General features: G+C 35.2%; 1 protein-coding gene across 3 annotated transcripts in view; it reads right to left on the reverse strand.

Moving 5' to 3' along the window:
* LOC149194226 (putative LRR receptor-like serine/threonine-protein kinase At1g06840) overlaps nt 1–14,517 on the reverse strand; it is a 404,279-nt gene that overhangs the window by 60,241 nt on the left and 329,521 nt on the right. For all 3 annotated transcript variants that reach the window (XM_089407379.1, XM_089407380.1, XM_089407378.1), the window contains 2 exons: nt 8,966–9,127; nt 8,253–8,530 (listed from right to left, as the gene is read on the reverse strand). In XM_089407379.1, coding sequence (XP_089263505.1) covers nt 8,253–8,530; nt 8,966–9,127 — 440 coding nt within the window. The remainder of the gene's footprint in view (nt 1–8,252; nt 8,531–8,965; nt 9,128–14,517) is intronic.

A 14,517-nucleotide genomic window follows, 5' to 3' on the forward strand; every position in this document is an offset into this window, starting at 1 on the left:
CAAGGCATCATTTCTATATATAGGGGTCTAAGGGGTCATAATATAATCAAAGCCGACATAACAATAATAATGTAAGGGCACAACAATAACAATATTGAGCTTCTATGGGGCACAATAATAACAATATGGAGACTACATGGGCGCAACAATATAATAAGGGGGTTGCACTAATAACAATAAGGGGTTACACTAGTAGTATAGGAACCTAACATTTTAAGGTTTTATCATTTTTAATTAACATTTCAATTTTGCATTTTATGTAGTATTCGTTCATCTAACTGTCCAGTTTTGATTTTGAATGAATGTTTAGGACTGAGTTTAAAGCATGATTCGTCTGATCATTTTTTTGTAGGATGAATGAGTGAAGCCGAGATATCTTATGCACATGAACAATAGTATGACAGAGTGTGGATTGATTTAGGATTTGTGGTATGGTTCAAGTTACATCTTAGTTGAATTACATTTGAGTGAAGAAGATTTCAATTTCCAGTTAGTGTGATTATAGAGTTAATTTCTCCCCTTTTTTTTCGAGTGACTTAGATTTAATTTCATTATTTAGTTAAGCAAGTGTGATATTTATTTATGCAAGTGTGATCTTTCTTTAGGACAAGTGTGATAATTTTGGTTTCATTTTGCTAGTGTGACATTTATTTCAAGCAAAGTGTGATATTTATTTCAAGCAAGTGGGATGTTTCTTTCTTTTAAGCAAGTGCGATAATTTTGATTTCATTTTTGTTAAAGAGTGACATATTTACTTTCATGTAAGAGAGATAGTTGTTAAAAAAAACATGTGCATCTCGATATCTCAAATTAATCTAAGAATTGCTTGAATAATAAGGACTTCTAGTACATACAATGCACATACACTTCATCAGTATACTAGCCTCAGTTGATAATTTATGTAGTAATTTAACATCAATTAAATTACCAAACACCTTCTTAGAGAGCCTTACACCTTGCTTCTTAAGCAATCAAACCACAAAATTGAGTTTCTCTTGTGAATAGGCCCTTAGGAATCACTCTTTACCCCTTCATTAACTCATTCATCTTGTGATTCCCTTCATGCTGGGTCTCCTCCCATCAGTGAAAATCCATAAAGAGCAAGGAGCTTTAGCTGAAGTGACAATAGGATATTGCTCCATTGTTTCCCTTGACCTAGTAGTTGTCCCTTTAGGATCTCCTCCTAAGACCCCTTCTAGTTTGAGCAGTAACACTTCCTTAAGCTATAATCCAATAGGGGAGATCCCACAGGACTAGGATTAAGGATTAACCCCCCCATTTAAGATGAGGGAACAAAACTACAATCAAAACCCTTCCTTTTTCCAGGTCACCCAATAATCCATGCCCAAAGTACCCAAGGAAGAACAAGCATAAGCACCTGGTTGCACAATGAAAAACATCCCTTTAGGATTGGATTGGCCACCTTGAAACATATTCTCTCGACAGATGGGCGAAGGGTCATACAAATGACTCAGGGAGCGGAAGTCAAATGGAACAATATATCAGCTACATTGGTGGTTGTCATGGGATGTTGGCTGCTGGATGAAGACAAATCTAGGAGAAACATTGTCCTATGGGGTCACCCACCTTTGGTGGGTAACATTTGGCTCCAACTAGGACATGAGCTCATTGTAGAGTGCATGAACATGTACTCAAACGGGGAGGTCATGAGAACATCAGTAATCCTCTGGGATTGTAAACTTTTATCCTGCACATCACTAACAACATTTGAAACATGTGTCCAAGGCATACTTTTATTGCCCATGTTTTCATCGAATAATAAAACCATATAGAAAGGAAAATCTATTCCATGATGCAAATATATTCTTATTAGTCTTTGTAGCATTAGATTGTGTTCTAGCCTTGACTTTGGTCAGAGAGGCTAAGAAACACTATGACTCCAAAATACAAAAATCATTTCTCGAAAATCTAGCTAGAAATAACTCAATTAAGTTAATTAATGAGTAATTAAATTTTTCCCAAGTCTAATTTAGGAAAATGACTAATTAACAGTAATTAATTGAGAAAGGTGGGATTTCTCTAGAAACTCACACGATTCAACTAAAAAATGATTTTAGTCATTGATGAGGACTTAATCATGGTTGTTGATGAGCCAGTGAGAGATTATAAGAGGAGGTCAATCGGGTTGAGGAGGCACACAAACAAGAAAAGCAAGTTTCATTGGCAAATCGATTTTCCAAAGAGCAACATTCAACTGATAGAATTTGAGCCAGAAAGAAGCAAGACTGAGAGGGAGATCAGTAGTAGATTTTCGGAGGAGATTTCTAGTTCCAAAAGAGTTAGCTGAGAGAGGGGTGAGTTTTCCTCAGGGATCTGCGCAAGGGAATTCGGAGGAGAGTTTGATTAAGCCATAGGAGGAGACAATTTAGTTTTTGGGGTTGGGATAAATACCAGGAGGCCAAGCGAGTCACTTCCCAGGGCAATGTGAATTACCCTGCATAGCAACTACGTAGAGGATAACATAGGGGCATTTTGTGCAACCTAGATTGGCTAGATTTCGGAGTAGAATCAGTTGTGGTGCTGAGGTATTGGCCTCACAGATATTTTGCCAGTATTTCTCTTAGATTGGATTGCTAGATTAAGAATCCAAATTGCATTAAAAATTTCTATTATCACATAATAATAAAACCCCCATTTGTTGCACTAGTTTTCTCGCATTGGGTTTTTTCCAGGGACATTTGTCCAAAAATAACTATCATTTTATTGTGTGTGCTCTATATTTCTCAGTTTCCAACATTCCATTTTCCACGTTATTTTTTTTTTCTGAAGAGATTGCAGTGTGATTAATTCGTTATTTTGTTGTAACAAAATAAAGTGCATAATTTTATCAGTTAAAAGAATGAATTCCAGTTGTTGCATTTCAAAAGAATTTTCACATAGTATCAGAGAAAATTTGATCAAACAAGAAGCTCGGAGGCGGAAGGAGGAAATCATTCATATTCAGACATAGCCTAACAACTTGATTTCCAGGTCTGCAGAGGGCTTAGCCAGGTAGTGCGATTTGCTAGACAGAGGTTCGATTTCCAGGAACAGGTGGTTGAAAAAGTTTGAATTTATCCGGAAGTGATTACAACAGACAACATGTGAGAAACTCATAATTTTCACAGAGCAAATTCTTAATCAGGGCACAATTGTTTTTACAGTAGTTTTGCAGTAGGATAATTAACACCAGGTGGAAGAGAAATTGCACACACAGAAGGAGTTTTCTTAGAGGGTTTCCATTTTTAGCCTTGAAGGAAATATGAAATTTCCACTTGCAGAGATAGGACTAGTAGGCAATACTGCACATTCTAGTAGGGAGTGTGAATTGCAGAGCAAGTCGCCTAGCAAGGAGAGGAGGAGATTCCTATTTATTTCCCAGTTGTGAGTTTCGCTAAAAATGGCCTCAGTAGTGCTTAGAGATCAGGATAGATTGAATGGTGCATCCAGCTACATTATTTGGAAGGCTAGGATGTTATTTCTACTAGATGAGCATGGTTTGAAGACATATGCAAAAAGAGTTGTGGCAAAACCTACATACCTGCAGCAACTAGAAAATTTTAGAAAAGAGATTTCTAAGGTGAAGAGGTTGATCCTTGATGGAGTTTGGTGTGAAAATTTCATCCATCACAACAACTGGAATTTATTTTTCTAACTGTTAATTTATTTAACAATTTATTTGTTCTTTGCTATGAAAAATACCAAATAATTCACACTGTGATTTTCACAAATAAATTGTAGAAGAAAATAGCGCTGGAAACTAAGAATACACTAGCACACACACACATAAAAATGACATCATTATTTTTGGACAATTGTCCCTAGAAAAACCCAACTCGGAAAACCCAGTGCAACAACGAGGGTTTTATTATTATGTAGCAGTGAAATTCTAAGTACAATCTATGGATACCCAACTAGCAATCCAATCATCAAGTATCTGACAGAAATAATTAGAGAGAAAATTATCTCACCCCACATGCAATCTTGACAATGTTTCTTTCAGAAAAACTGTTGTCCAAACCCTAGCGTAGGCCCTTTGCACTGCCTCTCACACATGTGGCTCAAATCTACCTCTGAACAAGTCATCTATTCTATCTCTGATGCTAGAAGTGACTCTCTGGCCCTCTGGAAAACTTTCCTGGCCTCTGGAAGTTGAATCGATTTCCTCCCCAGCTATAGTGAATTGCTCTACTTCAACTACTGCATAGTCCTTGTGCTGCTTCTACGTGGATCACTTGTTGTTGTCTCTCTGGATCTAGAAAACTTCCTCTGGATCCTTGTACCTACCCCTCACTATCTTTTCTTCAATCTTTGGCGCTCCGACAACTATTGTTTCTCTCTAGAAATCAAACTACCAAGGAAATCGAACTCCACAAGTGTCTATGGTGTATTCTCCAAGTGCCCATCGAGTTCTTCTTATAATCCTCTATTGGGACTCCAACGACCAATATTAAATCTTAATCGAGGGATAGGATCATCTTGAAGTTGATCCGTGTGAGTTTCTAGACTATTCACACCTTGACTTAATTAATTCTGATTAATTAACCATATTCCCTAAGTTTAGACTTAGGAACTATTTAAAAATCGGTTCATAATCTAATTAATTCATTTCTAGGTGGGCTTTCCATAAACAGTTTTTGGGTTTTGGAGACCTCATGTATTTTAGCCTCTCCACCAAATTTCTTGGCTAGAACACATCCAATGCTACAAAAACTAACACTCCCTCTTAGCAAGGACTACGTTCTCTCTAGTGTTGCACAACCTACCACAACACTCTATCTCTGTATCACCTCTTATCACGTTGTTGATGTCTGGATACTGTTGTACACCAACTAATGTACAACTTTGATATTGCATCTGTGCTACTACTGCTTCCAACTCTGCATCTTCATTGCAACTCCCTCTCACCTATTGTTGTTATAGCTGCAACAACTACAATTGAAAAGCACCAAAAATACCGAATCAACTATGTTCAGTATGATGCATCTGTCTCCCAAGTCTCTAACTGTTACTAGCATCTGCACTGTCACTGAAGAATCTGCGAGCCATCTATTTTGTTTTCAACACTGCACCGTGCTCCTTAGCCTCTGACTGCTACTAGTCTGCAACTGTCACTCTGGTACTCACTACATCAACTGCCACTAATCCATTCTAATCCTGAATATTGTGGGCTCCCTTAGCCATGTAATGATCCATGAGGTGGACTCCTCGAAGACCCTTCCCAACCTCTATTGCTCTCTGGGTTTAAAATAGCAAATCACCCCACCTCACTCTTGGAGGTGTATATGCAAACATAGCAAACTCTTCCTCTATCTTAGAGGAAAGCTTGTCTATTTCCACAGATTTTTCATACTGGTCCTGCTTCTCCTGCTTGTTCTTCTTCCTGAGAAGATATTGGGTACTATAGTAGCCAAACTCTCCACACCTGAAGCACTTAACCTTCGATAAGTCCTTCTTTTTCTACTCCCCTTGCCCTTGACTGGGACCCTTCGATGCAAGGGTCGCATTCTCTTCTTCCTTCACACCCTTTGATCTACTGCTACTACTGCCACTAATGGAGCTCTTAAGTAAAGCTCGCCTCATCTCCTCCTATTGTATATTGGCCCATATCTTGTCCCATCTAAGTAGCGTGTCTTTGCCCAATATGCTTTGGACGAAGACTTGCTAATCCTCCGAGACATTGTTTAGTGCCAATCGTACTAGCTCTACTCCAACAATTACAAGCCGATATTAAACCTCCTGAATCCTGGTGAGGAAGGGATCTATGCCTTCTCCCTTCTGCATCTGAGCTTCTCTTCCAATAACATCTTCTGTTGCTCAGAAGTACTTTGATATAACATGGAGAGAGCTACCCACATCTCTCTGGTTGTGTTTTTATTAGCCAAATGTGATACTATATGATCTCGGACTCCATCCAAGATCAATCGCTTCGCCCTCACCATCTCCTTCTTGTATTACTTGTGTTCATCTGCATTCTAGGGAACTGCCACTACATTATCTATGTAGGCTTTCAAGCCATATTCATTTAGAAGGAATGACATATTAGCCTTCCAAATGACATAGTTGGAGGCTCCCTCCAACCAATCATGATCTCTAAGCCCATATGTGGCCATTTTTGAATCTCTCGAAAACTCCCTCTTTCCCTCTGCTATTCGCACTCCTTCCGGGAATGCGCATATCTACTAATTGCTACTGACAGTTTGCAACTAGAATTTCATATTTCTTAACTAGAAACCCTTTGAGAGAAATTTTCCCTCGGTTGTGTGCGCCTTTCTCTTCCACCCAACACTAATTCTGCAACTGCAAACTACTGCAAAACCCTCTGTGTCCAACCAAAAATTTGCTCAGCAAAAATATTAGTTGTTGCTGCTCCCTCTGACTACTGGAATCACTATCTCGAGCAACTCAACTTTTATGCAACCCTGCAACTGAAAATTGAATTTTCTGCCACAACAATTTGTCTTACCTGTCAATAAACTGCGCAACCTCTAGGAATTTCGGCTTGTTGTTCCTAAACAATGAAATTATCTCCTCTGCTTTTGAGCTTCCCGGCTGATCACTCATGCTCTGATACCATGTGAAAATTTGATCTATTACAACAACTAGAAATTATTTTTCTAATTGTTAATTTATTTAACAATTTATTTGTTTTCTGCTATGACAAATATCAAATACTTCACAATTTGATTTTCACAAATAAACTAAGGAAGAAAATAGCACTGGAAACTGAGGAAATACTAGCACACACCCACATAAAAATGACATTGTTATTCTTTGGACAATTGTCCTCGGAAAAACCCAACTTGAAAAAATTGGTGCAGCAATGAGGATTTTATTATTATACAACAGTGAAATTTTGAGTACAATCTATGGATGCTCAACTGGAAATCCAACCAGCAAGTATCTGACGGAAATAATTAAAAAGAAAATTCTCTCACCCCATAAGCAATCCCAATATTGGCTCCTTCAGAAAAATTGTTCATCCAAACCCCAGCATAAGACCTCTCTGCAATCTCTATGTTTCCTCTCATACGTGTGGCTCGAATTTGCCTCTGAGCAAGCCGTCCAGTCTGTCTCTGCTGCTAGAAGTGACTCTTCGGCCCTCTGGAAAAATTTCTCGGCCTCTGGAAGATGAATCAACTTCCTCCTCAGCTAAATTACACTGCTCTGCTTCAACTATTACACAGTCCTTACACTGTTTTTGCATGGATCACTTATGTCACTTGTCGCTGTGTCTCTAGATCTGGAAAACTTCCTCCAGATCACTGTCCTTGCCCCTCACTGTCTCTACTTTGATCTTTGGCTCTTCGGAAACTGTTGTTGTTATCTAGAAATCGAACTCCACAAGTGTCTTTGGTGTATTCTCCAAGTGTCCATTGAATTCTTCTTATAATCCTCTGTTGGGACTCTAATGGCCAAGATTATATTCCAAGTGCCCATTGAATTCTTCTTATAATCCTCTGTATTTTCCAAGTGCACTCATTCCAACACCTTGTTGTACGCCTCTTTCCATTAATAAAATGAATACACAACGCAGTTTTGGATGCAAATTCATGGTCTGATTGTTTTCTTTTGTTTCACGGTGTTTTTGTCTATTTTGCTTTGCATATTTACTATTAACTTTCTCTTAGGGATATTACACTACCAATTGTCTATATCTCATTGGAAACATACAAAAAGATTTTAGTATTTTTCCTAAGGTTTTCTTTATGTTTTCTAGATAATAGAAAGTATTCACATTATTGCTGAAATTCTCTCATATTGCAAACTCGCCATATTGCTGGTCTTATGACATGTATAATTTATGTACTTGTGCATGGGATAAAATGGTTTCTTATCTGTCTCTGAAATTATGATGATAACAATTATTTTTGCCTAACATTATTTTCCTTTATCATCGATATAACGAGTGCACAAGGTCCATGAAGCATTGATCTACCTTCTGATTCATGAATGGAACACTAATTAGAATCTTTGCATTACAATGTTATGAGTTCTGTTCATGCCATTGTTCATTATAATAAAAAAGTATTCGATTTTTCCCGACTTCCAAATATAACATGGGAAAAAAATTGATTGCAAATCACATTGAAGTACCATACAATCCGTTCGATTCTCATCACAACTAATAAATGTAACATAGTAGAATATGGTTTGTAAGACAAACCTAAATTCTCCTCAATATTGTATTCTACTCGTTTTTCAAATAAAATGAAACAAACATAACAGTCCAAGAAGGGCAATCAGTGTACCTGCTCGCCATCATCATCACAGTAGCCGACAAGTGAAACAAGGTTCCGATGATGCAATCGAGATAACAGCTCTATTTCAGTGGAGAATTCTCTTTCTCCTTGCAAAGATCCTCCCCGAGCACGCTTTATAGCTACTACCATACCATCAAAATGGCCTTTGTAAACTTTACCGTAACCACCTTGTCCAATTTCCATGGAGTCACTGAAATTATTCGTAGCCAATGCGATCTCTTTATATTTAAAATCTTTGACAGCCGCTACTTTGACTCGCTTTTTAGCTGTCATGGGAATAAATAACCATACATTGGCGTCAAATCTAGGAAGACAAACTAGCTAGATTCAAATTTCGCATGTCTGTTAGAAACCGTTTCATTCTAGATAACATCTTCTCAATTTAGGAATACGAAAAATGGATTAGATGAAAACCACAATCAAACTTTATGAGAAAGTATGTAATTATAACTGAAAAAGGGAAAGTGTGTGATAAATCAAATTATTTTCCTTTGGTCTACGGAAAACAATTAGGAAGACATGCTAGTTACGTGTGCTGATCACTTCAATGTTGCTTGGGGTATAACTCAGACATTTATGTAGCAGAGACAAGTTTACAAATTGATTGCAATTCTGGGCTTGTATGACATGTGCCAGCGCTATATAGATACTCATCTTTATCCATGTGCCTGCACATGAGAGAAGTGGGGCAGCTAACCTACCAAGTAATTTCTTTCTGGAAGCAGTTTTAGTGTATTTTGCCCGCCGCTTCAAAATCATCATCAGAATAATTGAAGAAACAACAGCTGTGCCCAAAATGGTCCCTATCAAAATTCCGGCAAGCGCGCCCTTGCTCAATCCGGCTTCGCCATAATCAAGATAGACTGTGCCAGCCAACATTAAATTCAGATTTGCAACTTCATACACATAAATGCATCCCTTCCCAATACTACATTTTTCCTTCGAAGTATGAAAAATAAAAATTGCTTCCATTTGACTGCAGAAGCAAAGAAGCATCATGAAAAATAGTGAACTGCAACTCTCATAGTAAAATGAAAAGATGAATTTTGAATTTAGAAGCATGAAATGTCAATAATAACAAAAACTAAAAAGAACTGTCCCATTTTTTTAACACCTCAAACGGACACCACCAAAGACTTTCCATGTGACCATAAGCAATTTTGTCTATGAAGACACACCTTGATCTTTTAAAACATCTCTTGCATACTCATAAAACACCTTCAAATAAAATGCATTTATGTAAAAGCATTAGGAGATAACTAGGACATTCTTTCCTGAATATTTTCCAAGTTTAAAAACACTGTTCACAGTCAATGCCAATGGGACAGTGCAAGAAATTGTTACTACAGTACTATTTCTTTGATCACTTTGTTCTCATACTACTCGTTGCAGCTGTAGCGAAAACAGAGAGATTATGACTGATCATTATATCATTCCTAGTTACCCTAAATCTGTTTTCTCTGTAAGATTATTACTTGATATGCATGTGTTCGAAAGAAAAAAGTTATTTTACTCTTTGGTTCTCTTGGCAATTACAATATTGCATTTGAGTGGAATATTTGCTTGTTACATATAATGCCAGCATTGCAATATGTTACCAGGTCTGGATGTTACCCCTCATATTGACATGAGTGATGAACACATTATACTTTGATATTTTTCATGTCCATTATACTTGATGATGCTCAGCACATTAGACAACCCTTTTTCTAGAGTGCTGTCATTTTTATCACATTTTGGAGCAGCGTAGGGAGATTGAGCTAGTGTTTAGTGGTAGCATGATATCTGACTCTTGTAACGGAGCACCCTTGCTTGTACTCTTACGATGATATTTGGGAAGATAGACAATCGAAATAGTGGAGCGCCCACCTCTTGGGCATGTTGTGGAGCACCCGTGGGGGGTTTGGGGATGGTACAGAGATGTGAATCTAATAAGTTTCTTGCTATTTTTTTACACGGAGATCTGCACCTATATCCTCTAAAAATAATAAAAACTCACTAATTTAAAAGTATCCTTTCAAAAGATCGGGATGCATGGTAAATTTGGTGATGGCATAATGGTCCTTTGAGTTTTTTTTCACTTGTACTTTCTTGAGGAGACTCAACAACTTGGTCCAAACTTCACACTTGGATTTAGTTATATATTTCTCTTTCTAACATCTTAATACAACAAATCAATTCCCTTCATGATGGAATGAATTGGTCTTTAAGCTAAACGACCAAGCATTTTTTAGCTCTTTTTGTTTCAAAATCTGTGGATCACACCTGTCAATTTCTTTTGATGCAAAATATGATATGTGAATAAATATGTGCATAGAATATAGCTATAAATTAATCTTCGATATTCACACATATTTGATACATGTTATTAGTGTTGGGCCCTAGATATGTTATCATATTGGTTATTTAAACCTTTCATTTACAAGCCATATTCATACATTTATAATATATTCCGTAATAATTATATTACCAATTTTCACTAAATGCATTCATCTTACTTTGTGGTTAATTAATAATTACTAACAATTTTTTGTATTTTTAATGATTAAATGAGTTTTTAATATGGTTTTATCAATGATAGTTCACTAATGTGGTTATGTGGCCAAGAAATATGTTCCACTACAAAAATTTATATCTTTCTATTAGTTCAACAGTTCAGTACTTAATTTTGCACTTACGGATGGAAAAAAATTCAAAATTATTAAATCTGTTTTTATTTTCACTAGCACGGTAAATTCATTAGGGGATTTTTGAGATCTAAAATGGGCCTCCTAAGAAAAATATACAAACAAAATAAACTTTACAAGGACCATTAAGATTCAAGATGACGATGTCAACAATGAGGAATGATTCACCATTTTGGAGTAAAAAAATAAAAAAAAATTAAAACATAATAAAATAATAAAACTACTTTTTCAACTCGTATTTTCAACTTATCTCTCTGAGGTTTTACTCAAATTTCGAGCAGGAGCACTCGTTGGATGTAAAATTTAATTCCTCATCCAAAGAGTAGCCAAGTTACATATTTTCAATGGACCTTTCTACACAAAAAATAAGAAATACATGAAAAACGTGACTGCAATCATGTTTTTCATGTATTTCTCATTTTTCGTGTAGTAGGGTCCATAAAAAGTATGCAATATGGGTACTCCTTGGATGAGAAATCAAATTACGCATCCAACAAGTATTTTCGCTCGAAATTTGAGTAAACCCATAGAGAGTTAAGTTGAAAATACGAGCTGAAAAAATAGTTTTTTCTTTTCTACCTCTAATGTCATATAATTTTATTTTATTATTTCCACTATTATTTTATAATTTCCTAAGGAGACCCATTTTAAACCTCAAAGTTTCCCTAATGTAGATGCCACTCATGCTACATGGACCTAATATGCAGGTACGAGCTTTGGAATATATCCATCTCACACGTGGGATCCTAGCAAATGATTTAAGTTACAACAAAAGATATGTAACAGTGTTGAAACTACCATTTTATACCTCTATTTCCATGCCTATGATGACGAATCTCAAGAATCTAGAAAAACATAACCATTTAATTGTATCTCAACTGTTTTAAAAAATTAGATATGGTTTGAAAGTTACAGCTGGTTCTTTGAAGCAGTTTTGTACAAAATTTTTGCAAAACCTAGATTGACAAAAAATCTAAACAATCATCTTTGGGCATGATTTACGAGGCCATGGAATTGAATCAGAAAATTACAAGAGAAGTTTTTGTTTATAATATAACAATTTAGGCTCCATAGAAAGTTGAAACAGCTCCCCAAAATACATAATGGTCGAGAAGAAATGGTTGGTTCTTTAACACCAATTTGTATAAAATTACCCAAAAATCAGAGTTATGATATTTTCCTCTAAAGTTGTAAATTCATTTTCTGACTTTAGGGTATTGGATCTTATCATTCCTCAATCGATTTATGTATAAATAAAGCCTCAAAGGGTACAGGAAAAAGGCTTGTTCATTATTGTAGTAGAGGAGATCACTGATTAGTTTTTGGAGAAATTTAGAGACCTAATTTGTAACAGAGATTTTTGATGTGAATAAAGAATTGATAGTTTTTTAATTGTGGTACATCTTCTTAGCTTGATTTGAGATTTTCTTCGCAACACTAACCTCCTGGGAAGGGCCCCTCAATGTGGATAAGTCTTGATATGCTTCATGTGTTTGATAGATTAGTTTTACATCTAGCAATTTAGTTTTATTTTGAAATGAATTTATGTTAGATAAAACTTAGATCTATTCACTTTCATGCTTTCAATTTAGTGTTTAGTACTTCGTTTTAGGTTTAAGAAGTGAATTCCATTTTATTGCATATTTCATTTGACGTTTGTTTTCAATTTTCATTAGATTTGTATTTCACATAGTATCAGATTGATTGCTCTATTTTCAGATTTGTTGAGTAGAATGATCAAATTCAAAATGAGTTTTCTCGGATTTAAGAGTCAAACAAATTTAAATTGGTTTCTTTACACGTTTTAATATTCAGAATTTCAATTTATAGATTTTTTGTATTTTATTTTGGTACTTATTCAGAATTTCAAATTCCAACCTTTCTGTACTTAATTCGGTACTAGGTTTTGTACTAGAACAAAGTATTAAAGAAATATAAAATTTGTAGTTTAGGATTCTTTAATTGATTGGAACACTGCAACTACTTGGTAAAAGATTCCTACAATGAATAAAAACCTACAATATATTTCTAAGCCTACCTAGCATTTATTTTTGATAGTTTGTTAATGCATTTCTTGTAGTTTATTGCCTTGCTTTTTTTACTTGTGTAGCACGCTTTGGCTTCTAGTTGTCGGCATTTACTTTTCTGCGGCATGTTTAATAAGTTTTCATCACTAAATGATTAAAACAACTGAAGTCTCAAGACCTAACAAGCTACATATATGAAACCACATGAACATTGTTAACAGGGAAAATTTTAAGAACCACCATAAATTTATATGTATAATAAATGGGCGAATCCCATGATACATAGGAAAAATGGGAGGCAATTTTATCAATAATATATATATATATATATATATATATATATATATATATATATATTTGGCAAATCTCTCACCAGATTATATTATCTTATAAATTCATGGCGAATCTTTCACTGAGTTATAAAATCTTGTAAGATCTTGGAAAATCTTTCACTGAATAATAAAAAATTATGAAGCGTTGGCGAATGTTTTGTTAAAGTATGAAACCATATATGATAATAATAAAACATATTCATTACACTGTAATATACTAACATACATATTTGGAAAAAAGAAACATAACTTTCACTTCCTACAAACAATGTTGCAAGTTTTAGTGGCCATGTTTGTCATGGTAGGAGATATTAATGTTTTCTCTACCACTTTTGTCAAGTTACCACTTTTACCAAGCTATCAAATTTCTTTCTTATTCCATAGACTCCAACTGCGAGATTAAAAAAAAAAACACATCAAGTTTGTTTACCCCAACATGCCAATAAGTACCAAGCCCCAACTATATAATATAATGAAGTAGTAGGTATCCCAAAGGTCTGAAGGGGATCTAATGGAAAGCAGTGACCGTTGTCAAAAGCCTTCCAATTAATATATAAATATATAAATGTAGATCTATTATTAATTTAATTGGAAATCTTCAATTAAATAATAAAATTTAATTACGTCTCTACCAATCTAAATTTCTTATTAGCATTCACTACCTTCATACCATTTTTAACAGTGTTGTAACATGTGGATTAATTTCCTTTTTGGTGTAGAATCTCCGTCTTTTAGGACAATATGGTGCAGTGACCCAACCCCTACAGATCATTACGACAAACTAAGAATAGCAGAGAAGATGAAAGGTTGTACAAACCAGCATATTTTTCAAACAACTAATCCAAGATCAGTACCTTAACTTTTTCATGAAGATATCATATTGAGAATATTTGAAAAATGGTGGGAAATCTAGGCAGCGACTATCTCTCTTCTGCGAGGGTGATGCAAAAAGAGTTAAAATTTCATTGTTTTGAATTTTTTTTGTTAAATCAGAAAAACCAATATTAATGGAGATATCGGTATTTTTTACTAAATTTTGTGAAGTGACTAAATGTAGCTTTAACCATTCATCTTACGATTTTTTTTTTTACAATATAATTTACTAAGTCTATTTGATATGTTTATTATCATAAAAACCAACCTATATCTATCTTAACTCCACATCTACCACTCTTATAGGGATGAAATCTATTCATCCCTCCCAGCA

This window comes from Pinus tabuliformis, chromosome 2_2, assembly GCF_031772625.1.
Source record: "Pinus tabuliformis cultivar Carrire ecotype Pingquan chromosome 2_2, CPIR1, whole genome shotgun sequence".
Classification (NCBI taxonomy): domain Eukaryota; kingdom Viridiplantae; phylum Streptophyta; class Pinopsida; order Pinales; family Pinaceae; genus Pinus; species Pinus tabuliformis.